At 53.1% G+C, this 17,491-nt stretch overlaps 2 protein-coding genes across 5 annotated transcripts; both read right to left on the reverse strand.

Annotated features, from left to right (window-relative positions):
* Positions 1 to 5,078: 5,078 nt before the first annotated feature.
* On the reverse strand, positions 5,079 to 11,525 carry TRIM65 (tripartite motif containing 65). 4 transcript variants are annotated; one of them, XM_033090282.1, is made up of 6 exons: positions 10,220 to 11,525; positions 8,851 to 8,946; positions 8,350 to 8,583; positions 8,090 to 8,210; positions 7,885 to 7,953; positions 5,079 to 6,454 (listed from the first exon to the last, which is right to left on the reverse strand). In XM_033090282.1, exons 1-6 carry the CDS (start codon positions 10,655 to 10,657, stop codon positions 5,880 to 5,882), a joined length of 1,533 nt encoding a protein of 510 aa, XP_032946173.1. In that variant the 5' UTR covers positions 10,658 to 11,525; the 3' UTR covers positions 5,079 to 5,879. The 4 variants fall into 4 exon arrangements, with proteins under 4 accessions (XP_032946173.1, XP_032946174.1, XP_032946172.1 ...); XM_033090283.1 differs by having other exon boundaries at positions 8,090 to 8,264; positions 8,350 to 8,526; positions 10,220 to 11,514; XM_033090281.1 differs by having other exon boundaries at positions 8,090 to 8,264; positions 10,220 to 11,511.
* Positions 11,526 to 11,932: 407 nt separating this feature from the next.
* Positions 11,933 to 17,262, reverse strand: MRPL38 (mitochondrial ribosomal protein L38). The gene is made up of 9 exons (XM_033090286.1): positions 16,955 to 17,262; positions 16,643 to 16,822; positions 15,247 to 15,375; positions 14,958 to 15,166; positions 14,138 to 14,210; positions 13,955 to 14,000; positions 12,865 to 13,023; positions 12,504 to 12,640; positions 11,933 to 12,292 (listed from the first exon to the last, which is right to left on the reverse strand). The coding sequence occupies exons 1-9, from the start codon at positions 17,019 to 17,021 to the stop codon at positions 12,156 to 12,158; spliced, it is 1,137 nt and encodes a 378-aa protein (XP_032946177.1). The 5' UTR covers positions 17,022 to 17,262; the 3' UTR covers positions 11,933 to 12,155.
* Positions 17,263 to 17,491: the final 229 nt, after the last annotated feature.

Genomic DNA, 17,491 nt, shown 5'->3' on the forward strand with positions numbered 1-17,491 from the left:
TTAGAAAAGCTCCTGAGCTGCTGAGTGCAGAGAAAAATAACTGCTGATGTAGGCATGTGTTTGCCCCTTAGCACTCTGTTTACCCCGAGTGGGGAACTTGGACTTTTCTAAACCTGAAACGGGAAGTTGATGTCACCCTCCAAGTCTCTGGTCCGAGGAGTTCAGTTCCAGGCCGTGCACCCTCATGGGCACCTATGGTGTGCCTGGCGCCCGGGGTGGAGGTTGCCTCAGTGGAGGCATTTGTTAAGACTCATCTTACTATGCACTTAAAAAGCTGCATTTTAATCCGTTAGTCCATGCTGATCTAAATAAGTGACTGGATAAATAAATACTGGAGGAGAATAGACACATTTCCCATTCAGAAAAATTGCAAATAATTTTTGTAGATACTCCGAGGTGGCAGATAACCTCCCACTCTTTAAGTGTGTGGGCTGTGCATAGTAACTTTCTTCCAAAGGGAGCAACAGAGTAACTTTACAGGGGAGAAATCTGACAAATACTACCTCAGCCAGGTGACCGAGGTCAACATCAACAATGGTATGTCCTATTGGTAGTAAGCTCCCTTGAGATGATGTGGTCTTCCTCCTCAAAAACCCATAAACCCATTCCAATTATGACTAAAACATCAGACCGATCCCAGTGGAGGAACAGTCTATAAAACACCTGACCAGTACCTCTGGACACTGTCAAGGTCATCAAAAGCAAGGAAAACCTGAGAAACTCACAGCCAAGAGAAGACTAAGGAGACATGACGACTAAATGTGATGTGTATCCTGGATGGGCTCCTGACAAAGGACATTAAGGAAAAAAGTAAGGAAATTTGAATAAATTACGGAATATACTTACTGAGAATGTATCAATATTGGCTCTTTAATTGTGACAAGCAAGTATACCACATTCATGTACAGTGTTAACAAAAGGGGAAACTGGGAGTGAGGTATATGGAAACTCTGATTATCTTTGCAACTTTTCTATAAATATATAACTATTCTAAAATTAAAACTTTATTTTAAGAATATAGAATAATGGAGGCAAATCTTCCTATCCTGAGGACCACGGACCTCCCGCTGATGAGACCCCAAAGTGGAAAGAATAAAAGGGTGATCCATCTAGAGTTGGGGCTTTACCTTTCTCACCGGGACGCTTCTTGAAGCCTGGTGCAGCCTACAGAAAGAACCCTTTTCAAAGTAATGCTTTTCAATGCATAAAATTAAATGTATAAAATTCCATGGAAACCAATTACATTGAAACACAGGTACAAAATATTAAGGAAACAACTTTGTGATAAAGTGATATATGTGTTTCTTTAACACAATAAATAACAAGATCTGATGGGGGCCTAACAGTAACTGTATTTTTTAAACAGTGATGAACATACATGTTATTTCAAGTTCTCTGTCACCACTGCCACATGCTATGAAAATATCTGTAATTTCTATTGATGACAAGTCACCGGTATTGCTAACACCACTGTGATGTGTCCTCTCCATTCATAATAGAAAGAAATGCTAAATTTCAGCTAGAGAACCATGAAAATGAAGCCAGAATCCAACCCCTACCCCCACCTCCAGAACTCCAGGTTAAGAATGTCTAATTTAGAAAGATGCTATGCAGAGCCTCCTGACATCCTCCCTGGAAGGAGGAAAGAAAACTAAGATCTATTAAGTATTAAAAGAGGTGCAGTCTATTCCTGGGGGATTTGTGGGAAAGGAGGAGAGGAATTTTGGAGGCCCTCGTGGAGGAAGTGGCATGTGAGCTGGGCTTTCGCAGACTGCTAGGACTTAGGCATGCAGAATTGAGGGTGGGAAAGATCTTCGGGCAGAAGGAGTAGCAGAGGGAGATGGCCTGGGTGTGCCTGCTTTGGCAGGAAGGCGGATAATGACTTCCATACGTTGGTTTCCACAAGGAGTACTTGATCATGACCATCCCTTTTGTACCAAGACCCAGTAACAGTTCAGAGGCTCAGGCAAGGGCGCCACCCTACTCCTCAGCTTGGAAGCCAGGCTGCCTGGGCTTGCTGCGACCACAAACCAGCCTGATTCTGGAGGGGGAGGGGTGCCTTTCAGATTAGGGGCTTCTCGGGGAAGTCCCAGCCAACCCTCTGCTTCCCACCTCACATCCTGTTCAGGAAGATCTGCTCCCACAGGAAAGATTGCAATTCATCAGAATGGTGGCATTTTGATAGTTCATGTCCATTATCATAGCTTTAAAGTTGTTCCCATTAATTCTTTTTTAAATGAATTGGGTCTCGAGGGGTTAGCGTAACTGGCATTTCTGAGTTCTGCTGGAGCATGTTCATGCTTGCATCTCACTCTGCCCTTGCAAGGACTGTGTTGTGAAGGGTAGGAAATGGAATTCCGACAGGTCTCATATCTTGCCGGAGGTCACATAACTAGTCCTGCAGAGGAGGAAGAATTTAAACCCAGAAAGTGCAACCTGAAAATAATCCTAAACCTCATATATGACCCTGTCTGACTGCAGTTTTGCTTAATTAAGACAAAAAGTTATACAGAAACAAAAACAAACAAGCAAAAGCACTCCAGCCAATGAGAGTAATTGACAAGCCATCAAAGCTTTGCTTGCATCTCTGAAAGACACTGAAACAGGACCTGAGCCGTAACCCACGGCAGCACTTCTTTTTCTTTATGCTTTTATTTATTTATTTTTTTCTTTATTTTTTTTTTATGCTTTTAATGTACTTTTAAAAATTGGATTTGTATTTATTTCAAAATATTTAGAGTATTTAAAAAGTAAACAATTTAATGGCTTACAGTAATATAAACTGACAGTCCCGTGTCCCACCTACTCCAGATTGTTGCTCCCACAGACAACCAGTCTCAGCTCTTAACTGTTTCTATCAGCTGTTATCTCCACATCTCTAAAGCATGTGCTCAGGAGCTTTGAACCTCTGTGTGGATGTTGTGCTTGTATTTCTGGAGATTTAGATTCTTTATCAACTCTCTTTTGTGTTGAATTCTATTGCTTGGTTCCTGGGTCTTCTTTCCCTTCACTGATTTACTTCTTAATTTTTGAAAAGCCCTTTTTCTGGGAACTTCTGGAGAATGGATGTGGACGTGCCTGCAAAAGTCTTTGTTCAGGCTTCATCCTTGATTGACAGCTTTGGCTGGGTATGGGATTCTAGAATGGAAATCCTTTTCCCACAGAATCTCAAAGGCCTGGCTCCATTGTCTTCTAGCTTCCATTCCCATGTTACTTGAAACCATGTTTCCTGCAGTTGCCAGGCTGCTCCCTTCCTTCCTTTCCTGCCTGGGAAAGAGTAGCCTCTCCTCTCCACCCTCAACTCTGGCCTCCAACCCAGCTCCCACCAACCTAAGGCCCTTTTCTTTTAAAATCTCTCCTGGTCTCCCCTATCCTTGCTCTGTGTGCCCATTCTCACAGAAGCCCAGAAAATGGGGGTTGGGGGGCCAGAAATGCTGGGAATACCCACAGGCTATTCAAATGGTACACTCTGAAGTCCATACCTTTTCCTTCTATATCAATGCATTTTTTCCTGGAGAGGAGATGGAGAATTCTGTCAGAATCAAGTGGGCTGAGTGAATTTAATGTGAAGTACCTTTCTGAGAGATTTGTAACTGCTTGTCCCCCCACCTAGAGAAGCATTGTTCCATTGCACATGCCATAAAATGGCAGTAGCATCTCATCATATGAAATAAAGGTTAATAGTCACAATACAGAACATGCCACAGAACAACATGCAAAGGACCAACAACTTGAAAAAAAGTAAATTCATAGAATAAATGACCCAAAACGCTTCTCACCATGGACACAGAAAGGGGGCCAGTCTTCCTTTCTCTGTCCCTTTCAGAGCGTGGGCTCAGCCAGCTGGACACACATTGGGTCTTTGGGATCAGGAGGGATGGTTGGAATCTGTATGCTGGGGCAGCCAGCGATGATGGCCAGCTGGCTAGCCCAATCCTGCTTCCTGCCCCGCTGGGCTTTTGGCTCCTGCCCTTGACCCAGCTGTTCAGCTAGGTCCCGACCATCTCCTATCACTCGGCTGGGCTGCCCAGTGTTAGACCCCCTTCTCATGTTTGGGGAAGTCCTCACCTTAGGAATCTCACTGGAAGCTGCTTGCCCAGGCTGCATCAGTCAGAGGCCTGGCCCTCTCCTTGAACAGAGAGCCACACTACAGAGGAGCAAGGCCACAAGATGGAGTTTGCAACTGTGGCAGTGACCGAGGCCAGGCTGCAGTGTGGGAGGGAGATATATTTTTCACAGATTTAAAAATATTTTGTATTTTTTTGAGTATGTGTTTTTGCATGTTATCCTTCAAAAAACTTTCTATGCGAAATACATGTATATACATGAGTATATAAAACCTGTACGTATGAGTGTATAAAACCGGTATGTACAGTATAAAAAGTTATAAAGCAAACACCCTTGTAATCACCACCCAGATCAAGAATTGGGACGTTTCCAGTAATAAAATTGCAGCTGCCCTGACCCGGCAGCTCCACTTCCAGAAACACAAGCAAAAACGTGTGCAGGGGTCTTCACGGAAGCACGTTGTGAGTGGCAAAAGCCAAAATAAAAGGACCTTGAGCTGGGCTGGCACCTACATGTATCACTGCACGTAATCCCCACACCCAGGTAGGGATGCCCAGGCCAAGGCTTGGCAACAACGTGGCTGGTGTGGTGGGGGGCAGTGGCTGGGGGGCGGTGGCCAGGGGCCGGTGCAGGGAGCAACCTGACTCAAGCTTGCCTACGGACATGGCCGTAAACATGGCCAAAGCTTTCTGCTCAAAAATATTCATCACAGCAGGGCCGGCCCGGTGGCTCAGGCAGTAGGCTGCCAGTTCGAGTCCCATGTGGGCTCTCAACCACAAGGTTGCACAATGGCAACTGGACCTGGAGCTGAGCTGCGCCCTCCACAACTAAGATTGAAAGGACAACAACTTGACTTGGAAAAAAGTCCTGGAAGTACACTCTGTTCCCCAATAAAGTCCTGTTCTCCTTCCCCAATAAAATCTTTAAAAAATATATATATTCATCACGGCAATATATATATATTTTTTATAGTTTTAAATAGGTTTTTTTTTTTAATTTATTGGGGTGACAATTGTTAGTAAAATTACATAGATTTCAGGTGTACAATTCTGTATTACATCATCTATAAATCCCATTGTGTGTTCACCACCCGGAGTCAACGGCAATATTTTTATAGCCCTAAATAAAATAATTAAAGTGTCCACTAATTCAGGTAAATAAATCCTGATAGTCACCAGAATGAGGAATTAAATGGTAATCATTCAGGGGAAATTTTTAATAATGTGAAAAATGCTTACATTAAAGAAAAATGCAGAAAACACAATAGTCTATGGAATTCAGTCACAAAGAGGTGCAAAATCAGAGACTAAAATATACCAAAATGTTAAGAAAGAAAAGGAGGTAAAAATCACTTTTCTCTAGATTTTCTATAGGAATTGTTTGCGGTTTGCCGCCCCACAATCTGACGCTCCTTTGGTTGACATTGCCTCGGTGGGACGGACACTGGAGCTGGTAAGTACACCATTTTGCTGCACTCTGTGGTGTGTGCAGCACTGCAAGCGCTCTGCTGTAGGAGCAGGAGCCTGTGGACCCTGCACTAGCCTCTGAGACCCAAGCAGCACCTAGAAAGGGGCCCTGCTTAGGGCAGGGTCCTCCCATTTTATTCCATTCCTAGTCCCTGTCCCCTTCAAAAATGCTGGAAAAGTAAACCCCCGTTTGGGGGTTACCCCTCCACCCCTGCAAGTGGCCCAGCCTGGTCCTGAGTCTGTCTTCTGGCCAAGAGCTGGTCCCATTGTAGCTGTGGCCTCAGGTCCCCGGGCCAGCTCTTGGGGGCACCTGTTTCCAGCCCAGAGTTCTATCCTCGGCCTTCCTCAGCTGAGCTCCGAGGCCTCGTCCTGGAGCCCTGGAGGGAGCTTGGCCTCGGGCCGATGGCACAGGTTCAGAGTCCTGCCTTCCAGGAGCCAGAAGACAGGGTAAAGGGGCTGGGTGAAGATGGCATGAAAGGTATGCAGGGGCTGGGTCTCAGGCTCCAGGCTATAGAAGGTGAGGCAGCCAGAGACCAGGTCCAAGTCCATGCCCAGGAGATTCCCCGACACCCCTGGGAGGCGCTGGGCCTCCCCATTGTGCCAGGCCTGGGCGCTATCCTCCTGAACGCAGAGTCCCCAGGAGCTGGGCCCACGGCCAATATTATCTGTGTAAGGCCCCAGCTTGTGCCGCGTCAGTTCCGGGTAGGCGACGCCCACTGTCACCGAGTGGTTAGATGTGCGCACCTCCCAGTAGTGGCGCCCAGACTGGAAACTCTGGGCACACTGCACCTGCCAGAGCTCGAAGCTGTCTGGCCCGGCCAGGCCCCGGGGCTTTCGACGGTGCTTTACCTGCTGGTCCTGTTGAGACAGGTAGAGGTGTCGGTTGGCGCTGTCTGGATCAAAGGTCAGATTGCGATAATCTGTTGGGGGAGAGAGGTGATAAGACAGGTATGGGTAAACAGGACGGAGCCTGGGGGGGCAGCCATTGACTGGGGGTAGGGGCTCCAACTTCAATTTACATAACACAGGCAAAGGTTCTGATAACAAGTTTAACTGCACCTTCCCCCACCCCAACAGACAAAGCTGAACACAATAGAAGATTCCACTACCGGCCAACTCAAATCATATCCTGGTTAGAGAATATACGAGGTCGGACAATTAAATTCACAAACTTGTTGCAAAGAGGTTGCTAACCCTTTTTGATATCAGAGGGATTATTCATTATGAATTTGTACCAACTGGACAGTTAACCAAGTTTACTATTTGGAAGTGCTGAAAAAGCTGCGTGAAAAAGTTAAGACGACCTGAAGTTTTCGCCAATTCATGGCTCTTGCATCACGACAATAGCACTGTCTGTGAGGGAGTTTGTAGCCAGGAAACAAATAACTGTATTGGAACACCCTCCTTGCTCACCTGATCTGGCCCCCAGTGACTTCTTGCTTTACCCGAAGACAAAGGAAATATTGAAAGGAAGACATTTTGATGACATTCAGGGCATCAAGGATAATAGGACGACAGCTCTGATGGCCATTCCAGAAAAAGAGTTCCAAAATTGCTTTGAAGGGTGGACTGGGTGCTGGCGTCAGTGCATAGCTTCCCAAGGGGAGTACTTCGAAGGTGACCGTAGTGATATTCAGCAATGAGGTATTAGCACTTTTTCTAGGGTGAGTTCGCGAACTTAATTGTCATACCTCATAAAACCCCAGCTAAACAGAAACCCACTGCAACTGTCTACTCTAGACTCTACCCCCAGCAACCCTTCTGCTGGTGTTTCTCTTCTTAAATAAACTTTCTAACTTCTATTTGTTCATGACTCGATAATTCTTTCACAACCCGTGAGCGAGCAACACAAGATGAACCGAAGATGAGAGGGCAGGATGCCTGCACACATCCACCCGCCTGTCCCCAGAAGGGAGAGAGCAACTGAAGCCCTGTCGACAGAACGCTAAACATCCACCACGCATACTGCAAGCTGAGCAAGCACTGGACATCATCACAACATTCAGTCCTCGAGACAACCTGAGGCAGAAACTTCCAGGAGCCCCATTTCACAGATGAGAAAACTGAGGTCCAGAAAGGTAACCGAACTTGATGGTAAGTGGCAGAATCGTGACTGATTCCAGGTTTGTGTGCCTAGAATCTCCTTAAATCTGATACTGGTTCCACATGTAAGAGGCGTGCATTCTGCAACAGTTGTTCAGGTGGGCAAGGCCAGACCCAGGCAAGGGCGTGGACAGGACAGTCACAGCAAATGAAACACACTTACACGTGTACACAAACATGCATGTATATGCACCCACATGGGTGTATAACACACACACACACATACACACAAGCTGAGCCTCCTTACTTTGCCAGAGCTTCCTCCTCAGTGGACAAACTGGGGGGCTTGGGACCGGTGCCAGGGGACCTGGGACCTCTAAGGGACAAAGCAGTGTTAGGGGAGTGCGGGTAGCTAACTGGGGGGGGGGCCTGGGCCCTGACTCCACTCCCACTCCCAATGGGAAGGACAGCTGGTCCAAGAGGGGTAGGGAGAGATCTGGGGTCAGCCTTACCCATGGGACCCAAGTCAGCAGCCTCAGCTGGTGCCCCAGGGGGGCTCCCCTTGTCCAGCAGGAGGCCACAAAGCTGGCTCAGGGACTCCTTCAGGTCACCCAGTTGCTGGTCTTCATCCCACTGTGGAGGAGTCAGTGGCTCGAGAGGACCCGGGGGCACGAGGAGCTGTGATTCCTGAGTCCCGGGGACAGCTGTAGTAAGCCTGGGCGCAAGGGGCAGGCATGCTGGCCCCCCAACCTGCTGTCCTGAGACCTTGTACCTGCAGGAAGGTTTGGTCATCCAGCTGCTCCAGCAGGTCCCGGATCCTGCAGTCAGATCGAGCCATGGCCTCCAGGTGGCCCCGTAGTCGCTGCTCCTCGTCCCGGGCCTGCGCCAGCGCCTGTGTCTTGGCCACCTCGATGTCCCTCAGTGCCAAGTTCCGACGCATCTCCAGGGCCTGCAGCAGGCAGCTGAACTTGCCAGAGACCACGGAGGCCAGAGTGCAGGCTGAGCTCTGGGTGGGCACAGGTGGAGCCTTGGGTGACCAGGGCCCTGCCCCATACCAAGGCAGGCCAGGGCCACAGTTGCCCACTGGGCTGAGGGGTGAGGAAGTGGGGAGCCAGGTCCCCTGGAACTTCTTCCCCCTGCTCTGCACCTCACTTCCTGCTGCCAAGACGCATTTTCAAGGTAGCTCATACCTACTGCCCAGTGTCCCAGGACCAGCTGGTGGCTGCCTGAAGGACACAACATGAAGACGTGGTGGGGACAGACAGGCCTATACCTGGATCTGGCTGCTTCGCTGCTGCAGCTCCTGTAGCTGGCTCTCAGCCTGGGTGGCCTGCTGCCGGGTGACCTCCAGCATGGCTCTCAGCCGGTCCTGTGGTGCCCACCAGGGGATGGGGGACAAGTGACAAAAGGGGCCAGGATTGGCGGTGAAGTCCCCGCTCAGTCACTCAACAAACAGCTGCAGATGCCATGCGTACCCTTCTTGTGCTGCCCCAGGCAAGGCTGACCAGAGGGCCGGCACACAGAGCACTGGCCTTGGTCTGCGCCCCTGGAGAATTGGGTCAGAATCCCAGGGAGGTATAAACAAAGCCCCTTCCCCACCTGGAGCAGGGCAATGCAGAAGCCTTACGCCAAAGACCTGACTTCCAGTCCCTCTTGCCATCTGAGCAACCTGGGGCAGTCCCCCCACCCTCTGGGCTATAATCAAACCCCGCCCCCCACACTACCCCTAGTCAATAAACGAGAGCAATACTTCTGGCTTAGGTGGTCTTTTGGGGAAGGAGTGATGGTCCAAAGCACCAAAGTGGTTTCTGTGCCTAAGATGGGCTCTTCCAGAGGCCTGGCCAGTTCTCAGCCCAGCTTTGGGCCCCAGGGGAAGAGAGCACCACACTTTGCTTGTGCCCCCCGCCCCCCCCCCTCCCAGGATCACACTGCTGCTGTCTCCTGGGAGCAAGACAAATCCCTGTTCCCTGCCCCTCCCTCCGGCTAGGACTTGGTTCCCTGCACCTGATCAAGAGCCTATCTTGCTTCTTCACCCAGCAACACTTTGAGGTAAGGACCGCTGTAGTCCCCACTTCACAGATGAGGAAATGGGTGAGAGATGATAGTTTGGCCAAAGTCATCAGATCTTCCTAAGTCCAATGCTCCACCTTTGTCCAGGCCGTGGGTAGGATGTGGGAGGGCAGCCTTTCCCAGTTCACCTTGACTCTCCCCAGAGGACACCCGTCTGTCCTCTCACACCCATCATTTCCCCTCCCTCTAGCAAAATCCCAGCGCCTTTGGTGCACATGCCATGTGGTTGTACCACCTAACTTCCCGCCCTCCTTTTGGCTACTAGGTCTTCAGTGCCACCAGCGGGAGCATCCCCACCTCATTCTGTGACTTCCGTAGCCACGGGGATTATCCTCCAACACTCTGGCTCTGGGCTCCTTGACCTCCTCACTTGCAGAGCGCTTTGCTTTACTCCGTCTCAGCTATTCACTCCCATAACCTCACCCTGGGCCTGTCCCGTTTCCAAATCTCTATTCCAACTATGTTTTCTGACCACCACCACCTTTTATCTTGGAATAAAACATCCCAAAGCCGAGTCCTGCCAAAGCTGCCCGCGCAAGGGGAGAGGAGGGCGGGGGACCCCGGTGTGTCACCTCGCGCTTCCGGCGCTCAGTGTCCAGCAGCGCCCGCTCGTGGAGGCGACACTCGCGCACCGTGCAGGCGCTGCACACGCTGCGGCCCTCGGTGAGGCAGAAGAGCTCAAGCGGCCGTCCGTGCCGGGGGCAGCGCGCACGGGGGCTCAGGCCCGGGCCGGGGTCCGAGGCGGGTCCCGGGTCCCGGCGGGGGTCGGGGTCGGAGGAGGGCCGAGGGCGCACCACCTCGACCACGCCGCTGAGCGCCACATTGCGGCGCAGCTCGGCGCCGTCGGGGAAGGGCTCCCGGCACTCAGGGCACGCCTTCTCCTGGCGGCCCCACCAATCCCGGATGCAGCCCCCGCAGAAGTTGTGGCCGCAGGGCAGCGTCACCGGGTCCTGGTAGAGCCCCAGGCAGATGGAACAGGTGAGCTTGTCCTCCAGCAGCTGACTGGCCATGGCTGTAGCAGTAGGGAGGGGAGGCCAGAGGCGGCGGGGGAGGGCCGGGTCTCTTAAAGGGCCCGCTAGCCTCGCGAGTGCAGCGGGGAGGAGCGAGGATTCGCCTAGGGAGACTAGCGTGACAGCCACTCCCAGCGTCCACCCGCCGCAGAGCACCCAACCGACTCGTGCGTCTCCGCCCACGCCACGCGGAAGGCCTCCCCGCCTCCATCTAGTTTCCGAGCCACCTCTGCCTGCCTCCTGCCACCCCAGGCTGGGAGTTGGGATCTGGCTCTGCCTGGTCCCAGCCTGGGACCTACATCCCGTTTCCCTAGACCCTCAGTCCAGCAGCTACGGTGCAGGGGATCCTGCCCCAGCCTCTAGACAAGAACCCCACCGGGCCTGGGGCTTCTTTCTGGCTGAGGGCATCAGGAACCTCTTCTGGGCCCATCGGAAAATCTAGTAACAGCATCTACCTCCCACGGCTTTGGGTGGTTAAATGAGATAGTGCAGGTGGGAGAGCTTGGCAACAAGAGCAGGGGGCACACAGTGTGAAGTGCTCTCTGCTGACTGGAGGTGCTCTGCTGCACTTTTCCCTTGAGCTGTTTCAGGCATTTGCCAAACCAGGGTGCCTCCCTTCTCTAGGCTTCTCATAAACAGAGGTGGAAATTTCTGGTCACCGAGAGACGGGGACCAGTCCACAGTGTTTTTTCATACCCTTGAATAGAAATCCAAAGCACCCTTTCACTGCACATGCAATCTCCTGGGTATGGCCCTCTGCTGGGGAGTTCCTTGTTACAAGTCTAGGCTGTTCTGGCACCACTCTTCCTGGAAAAGGGGTACAAATCTCCTTGTGACTGGCTACTGGGCAGTCTTTTTCTTCAGAGGGGAGAAAGAAATACCCTAACCATCCAGTGACAGTTCAGTGGGGCTTCCTGGAACCGAGCAGGGGTGTTCCCAGTCTCTGAGACCAGTGGTTGCCTGCCTGACAGGGCATCTCATTCAAACATTTGCACCCCCAAGCCAGGAGCCTGCAGCACGCTGGGAACAAGGGGCTGGCCAATGCGTGGGGCTGGCAGCTATCTTTCCAGAGGCCTGTAGGGGCAGCCAAGACCCACGGCCTGCTTTTCTTCTGTACTTGTCTTCAGCGACTGGATCACGGGGCCGACACCCTCAGGAGGCAGAGGTGTGGAGTCACCTCCTGGGGTGGGAGGCAGCCCTCTTCCCACGCATGAAGCAAACAACTCCATGGGTGGGGGAGTAGTCTGGAGGCTCTTGGAACAGATCCAGGTCAGCCACAGCAAAAATCACCTTTATTCACACACCCACCCCAGAGACAGCCTCCTCACTCCCAGGCCCTGGACCTGCTGGGAGGGCTGCCGAGGGGCTGCCTTAGGCAGGGCCTAGAACACCACCGCTTGGGCCCCGGGAGCTGTGTATTTATTGTTCCTGCTGGTGGAACCTGACAGAGTGGTCTGAGGCCCAGCCCACTCTTGGAGGTGGGTGGCACTCCGGCCACTCAGTAGATGCCATAGGTGGGTTCGTGACTGTCCCTGTACCGGTCCAGGTAGCGCAGGGGCTGCCGGTGGGGGAAGCGCTTTTGCTTGGGGTGGTAAGGGGGTGGCCGCACAAATTCAAACACGGGCTCCCGCATGTCTGCAAGAAGAGTGAGGGGGTGTGGGTGTGGAATATTGCTGGCCTGAGCCCCTCTCCCTTCTCTCTCTGCTTGGACTACTCAGGCTGGGACTACCCAGTCAACGCACCCAAGGAACGGACAACCCTCCGTGCCAGGGAGAACTGCCTGTCAGGTCAGGAGGTCTGTGAGCTCAGGCCAGCCGCCCCCTCCTCCAGCCCACTCTGCCCTTACCCAGAAGCTGGTGGAAGATGTGGGTAACTGAGTCATCCCAGCGACACTGGAAGAAGGCCAGGCCAGCTGGAGTCATGGCTTCCTGGTGTTTCTTATAGAAATCAAAAGTGTGGAAGGTCCGCTGGGCAAGCTGGTAGCTGTAAGATGGGGAGCATTTGGGGGGGGGCACCAGAGCCTCACACCCCACCTCTGGCCCCACAGGCAACCCTAACGAGTCCCCTAGGGTCTGCCTAGCACAACGACCATTCTGCCCATCTCAAGGCCCGAGTTAAGAGAGAGAACCGAGCAAGACCGACCATTCCTAGGAAGTGGGCCTGAGGCTGGTGGCGGCGGTGGTGATGCATGGGTGGGGGGAGATTACCAGGGTGAGGGCCGGGTGTCCCCAGAGAAGTCTATTGTCTTGTCCTGCTTAAAGAGCAGAAAGGCAAAGCGGTGGAAGCCGGAGCCCCGGGCAGGAAAGGGGGGCAGGTAGGGACACGTCTCCTGTCCTTCAGCCACTTTGTTGCCAGGGATGTTGGTTCTGGTGGGAGGAAAAGTAGTCCGTTAATTGCCACTCGAGGGAGGTGGCAACAGGAGCCTCCCCACCCCCATACTCCCTAAAGGTTGATACAAACTCCTAGGGGAACAGACCCTAAAAGAATCTCTGTCAATCAAGTAGGAGGTAGAGATCTGTGAATGTTTGGGGCTCACAGGCTGAGAATGAGGGTCCCAGAGACTGAGCAGCTTGTTTGCTAGGCCCTGGGGAGCTGGTGGAGCTGCCATGGCCATTCAAGCTGGAGACCACGCCACCTTTGAGCTGCTTCTCTCTCCATTTCCTGAAGCTTTGTAGTTTATCAGAGTGTCGGCCCAGCCTGGCACCAGGATGGCCACTGTACCTGCCTCGAGAGGCAGCCCCAGAGGGTCCTGCCGCACAGGCTGGTAACTGCACTTGAAGAAAAATGTCAGAAACCAGCCTCCTAGTCACTGGCCCCAATTACCCCAAAGTCCCAAAGCTGGGGTCACCAATCTGACTTCTACACCCTGGCCGGGTGCTCGGAGCCAAAGGCCACAGAGAAAACCAAAGGCAGCCCAGCCTGGGCCTGTCGCAGCTGCAGAGGCCCCTCATGGTCCTTTTCCCACCTGACTGTCACAGAGCCGCTCACGGGGTTAAAGAATATGGAGGCATCATCCTGGTTTTATAGGTGAGCAAATGAGTGCAGGAAGATCAAGAGGTCTGTGGGAGCAGCCAAGGCCCATGGCCTGCGTTTCTTCTATACCTGTCTTCAGCCACTGGACACAGGACCCCTAACACTGTCAGGAAGCAGAAGTGAGGGGCCACTTCCTGGGGTGGGAGGTTATCCCAAGTCCCATTGTTAATCCACGGTAGAGCCAAGACTGAAATTCAGGTGCAGCTCTTCCCAGGATGCGAGGCTTCCGCGCGTGCCTCTGCCCCGTCCCACCCAGGTACTCACACCAGCCAGTGGACATACTCAGCATCCGGCTCCAGCAGGTGTCCATCTGCACACAAACAGACCCACTGACCGAGGGCCCTGTTGCCCCCTGCCACCCCCTCTTGGGCCCCTCCCCCAGCTCCCCAGGGCCCTGGCTCATGGGAGGAAAGGGAGCAGGAGGCCCTGTGAACCCCGGACACTTACCCAAGTTGGTGAGCAACAGTGTCCACAGGGAGCCTTTGTCTGCCTCATAGGTTACCTCTGGGGTCCGGGCAGCCTGACAGGTAGAGAACGGGGGAGCTGTCACCCCAACTAGGGACAGACAAGCTGTTATAAAAAGACTTTCCTTGAGGGCAAGAGCCTGAGGGAACCTAGGAGAACGGAGCGCCCCCTCTGATTCAAACTCCCTTGACACCTCGAGAGGTAGGTCAGCAAAGAGAACCTTATAGAAGGAACCCTGCAGAGTTGCCTATCCAGAGATCCGAACCCCAGGAAGGCCCACCTGTCAATGGACAGGGGCTAGGAGGGCACTCTGAAGACAGCAGACCAGTCACGGGAGTATGCCAAGATGGAGCTTTTTCTTTCATTTTCTTTTTTTGTAATTATCATGGTGTTGTTTACCAGGAATCAAAAAGAGGATGAAGAGAATAACAGAACTCCGAATCAGGCCACGTAGATGCCATGCTTCTGCCCTGAACCATCATAAAAACCGCCTCTAGAAATGCTTTCAAAAAGGAGTTATCTGGGGCAGCCAGTTAGCTCAGTTGGTTAGAGCGTGATACTTGTAACACCAGGGTTACTGGTTTGATCCCCACATGGGCCAGTGTGAGCTGCGCCCTCCACAACTAGATTGAAACAACTACTTGGAGCCGATGGGTCCTGGAAAAACACACTTAAAATAAATTTAAAAAAAAACAGCTTAAAAAAGAAAAAAAAAGGAGTTGTCTGTGGCCCTGCTGTGTCTGTGGCCCTGCAGTGGGATGTACCTGTGTGCACGGCAGGGAGGGGCACAGCCAGCTGTTACCTCGGTTGGAGTGACCTCATTGCCGTGGTACACAGGCATCAGGTCATCTTCACCCACGGCATAGGCCACGTGCAGGGGAACACGCGGCACGAAGGTGGCACCATGAAACAGGTCTCGGTAGAGGCCGTAGTACTCCGCCAGTCGCTGCTTGTGGTAGGGGCCACAGGTCCTCTCCCACTCAGCCCGCACAGCCTCCAGTGGGATGCGCGCTGGGAAGGAATAATGCCAGCTGAGATGTACAGTGAGTGAGGGCAGGGACACCTGGGGCCCCTCTCCTGGGAGGGCTTACCTGTGCGGTGGCGGGCGGCCCGTTCCTCTTCCACATTGGCCCGCAGCTCCCGGAGGACCCGTTTCCGCTCCAGCAGTTGTTGGGTCCGACAGACCTTAGGTGGAGGCAGCCCAATGTCAATCTTGGGATCTGGGGAGGGAGGATGTGTTGCCAGAAGCAGTATCAAGTCCTGGAAAAGCCACCTTTCCCTACCTAGTCCTCTCGCTTGCTTACACTCTGCTGCTAAGGCTTTCCTCTTATTTACAAAACTAAAGCATACTGTGCAGTCCGCTTCACAGACCTGAACAGGGTCCAGTTGCTAAGCAAATAGGACAAACTTGAGATTGCATATTTCTGATCCCTAAACCCAGTTAGTCTGTCTAGGTCATGGGACACAAAGGCACATGGTCTCCTAACTATAGTTGGGATCACCTTCAAGCTTGTTCACAGCTGGCCATGGACATCCACCTGTGTCCTCAGTAGAATTAACAAATCATACAAGTTCCCTGGGAAATTTGTTACGATTCAGATTCTGATTCAGCAGGTCAGAGTGCGGCCTGAAACCGCATTTCTAAGAAGCTCCTAGGTAATGCCCTTGCTGCTGGTCCGGGAACACACTTTGAGTAGCAAGGCCCTAGAGAACTTGCAATCCAATACCTTTTTCCATTTACATTAGACAATAACCGTAAGTAACACACACTGAACCCTCATCAAGGAGGGCATTAGTCTAAGAATTCCAATGGGTTGTATCCTTTAATCCTCACAATTTTGGACTTGGACACAATTAACTGATTTTATAGTTGAAGAAACTGAAGCTCAGGGAAGTCATTCCTAAGAGGTCGTATTGACGTGGGTTTAAATCAGGCTATGGATTCCATGCCTGTGCCTTTAACCGCCATACACATTGCCTCGCCTCTGTAGATGCTTTCCAAAAAGATGCACTTGTAAACTGCTCAAGGGCAGGGTCCCAGAGTCACCCTGCCCAGGGCTTTCAATTTCATTCAGCAAAGCACTGCACACCTTTGTGCCAGACACTAGGGCGCAAGGATCCAATGATGGTCAAGACAGGCAGGATCCCTGTCCTTAGAGAAGCTCACAATCTGGGAGAAAGTCGGGATACAGTGTGACCAGGGCTACATACAAAGTATTTTAGGAGCACAGAGGGCCTTTCTAACCCGGAATGACGGGCGGGGAGGTCAAGAAAGGATTTTAGGAGTAGAAATATCTAAGGTGAAACTCCAGGAGGAAGGGAATTTTCCAAGTAGGAGGACCAACAGGTGGGAAAAATCCTGGTGGGACTACACCGCCAACAGAGCAGTCTGGGCAGGAGACTGGTCCCTCCCGCAATGTTCGGGGAGGGCGCCGATGGGTACGCCAGAGGCCGGCGACCCCAGCCCCAGCTCCGGTCGCCCCGCACCTGACTTCTCCCCGAAATGCTCCCGGTAGGTCCTCCACCAGTGCGGGGCCTGCGCCTCCTGCTCCGCCCGGCGCCGATAGCGGTCGAAGCTGCGGTACTTCTCCAGCCGCTCCAGGTTGCTCACATCGATGTCCTCGTTGGGCATCGGCCCCAGAGGGGCGGTCCGGCGGCTCAGCGCGGCTGCGGGCAGAGAGCGGGACGTCAGGCCAGCTACTGCCGGGCGCCACGGCAACTGGACAGGGCATTGGCTCGAATCCCAGGGTTCGAGCTAAATGGGGACCTCCGAGAGCCCCCCGCCCCCAAAAGCCTCACCCGAGGTGCTGAAGTCCCGCCACCTCCGACTTCCGCACAGCACAGCTCGCCACCAGGGCGCCGCCATCTCCCCTCAGGTCGGTGACGCCGCCGCCCCTAGGACCCGGCAGAGGCGGCCGGAACAACGCCGGAGCGCTCCGCGGAGGCCCCGCCCCGCCCACCAGGCCCCGCCCCCGGGCGCGCGACCTAAGAGCCAAGCGCTCGCCCAGGGCCCAGACTCCTCCTTCCTGGGAGCCCCGAGCTCCTTCCTCCCGCACCGAAGAGGCTTTGGGCCCGGGCACCGCGGCTCCGGAAGTGCCCGGTGGACGGCGGGAAGGAGCTGCGGGCGGTTGGGGTTCTTGCCTGCGGCCAGCCACCAGGGGGTGGTATAAACCGGGAGCGGTAGGCGGGGCCAGGCAGCCGCTCGGACCCGAGATGGTGAGGGCTTTGCGGGCCTCCGGGTGCAGCTCTGGACTCAATCCCAGAAGGCTGCCGCCCAGTGGTGCAGCTGCACGGGCAGGGGAAGGGGTGCGAGCACAGATTCTGGAGTCAAGGCTG

The sequence above is a fragment of the Rhinolophus ferrumequinum genome, chromosome 21, assembly GCF_004115265.2.
Source record: "Rhinolophus ferrumequinum isolate MPI-CBG mRhiFer1 chromosome 21, mRhiFer1_v1.p, whole genome shotgun sequence".
NCBI classification, from domain to species: domain Eukaryota; kingdom Metazoa; phylum Chordata; class Mammalia; order Chiroptera; family Rhinolophidae; genus Rhinolophus; species Rhinolophus ferrumequinum.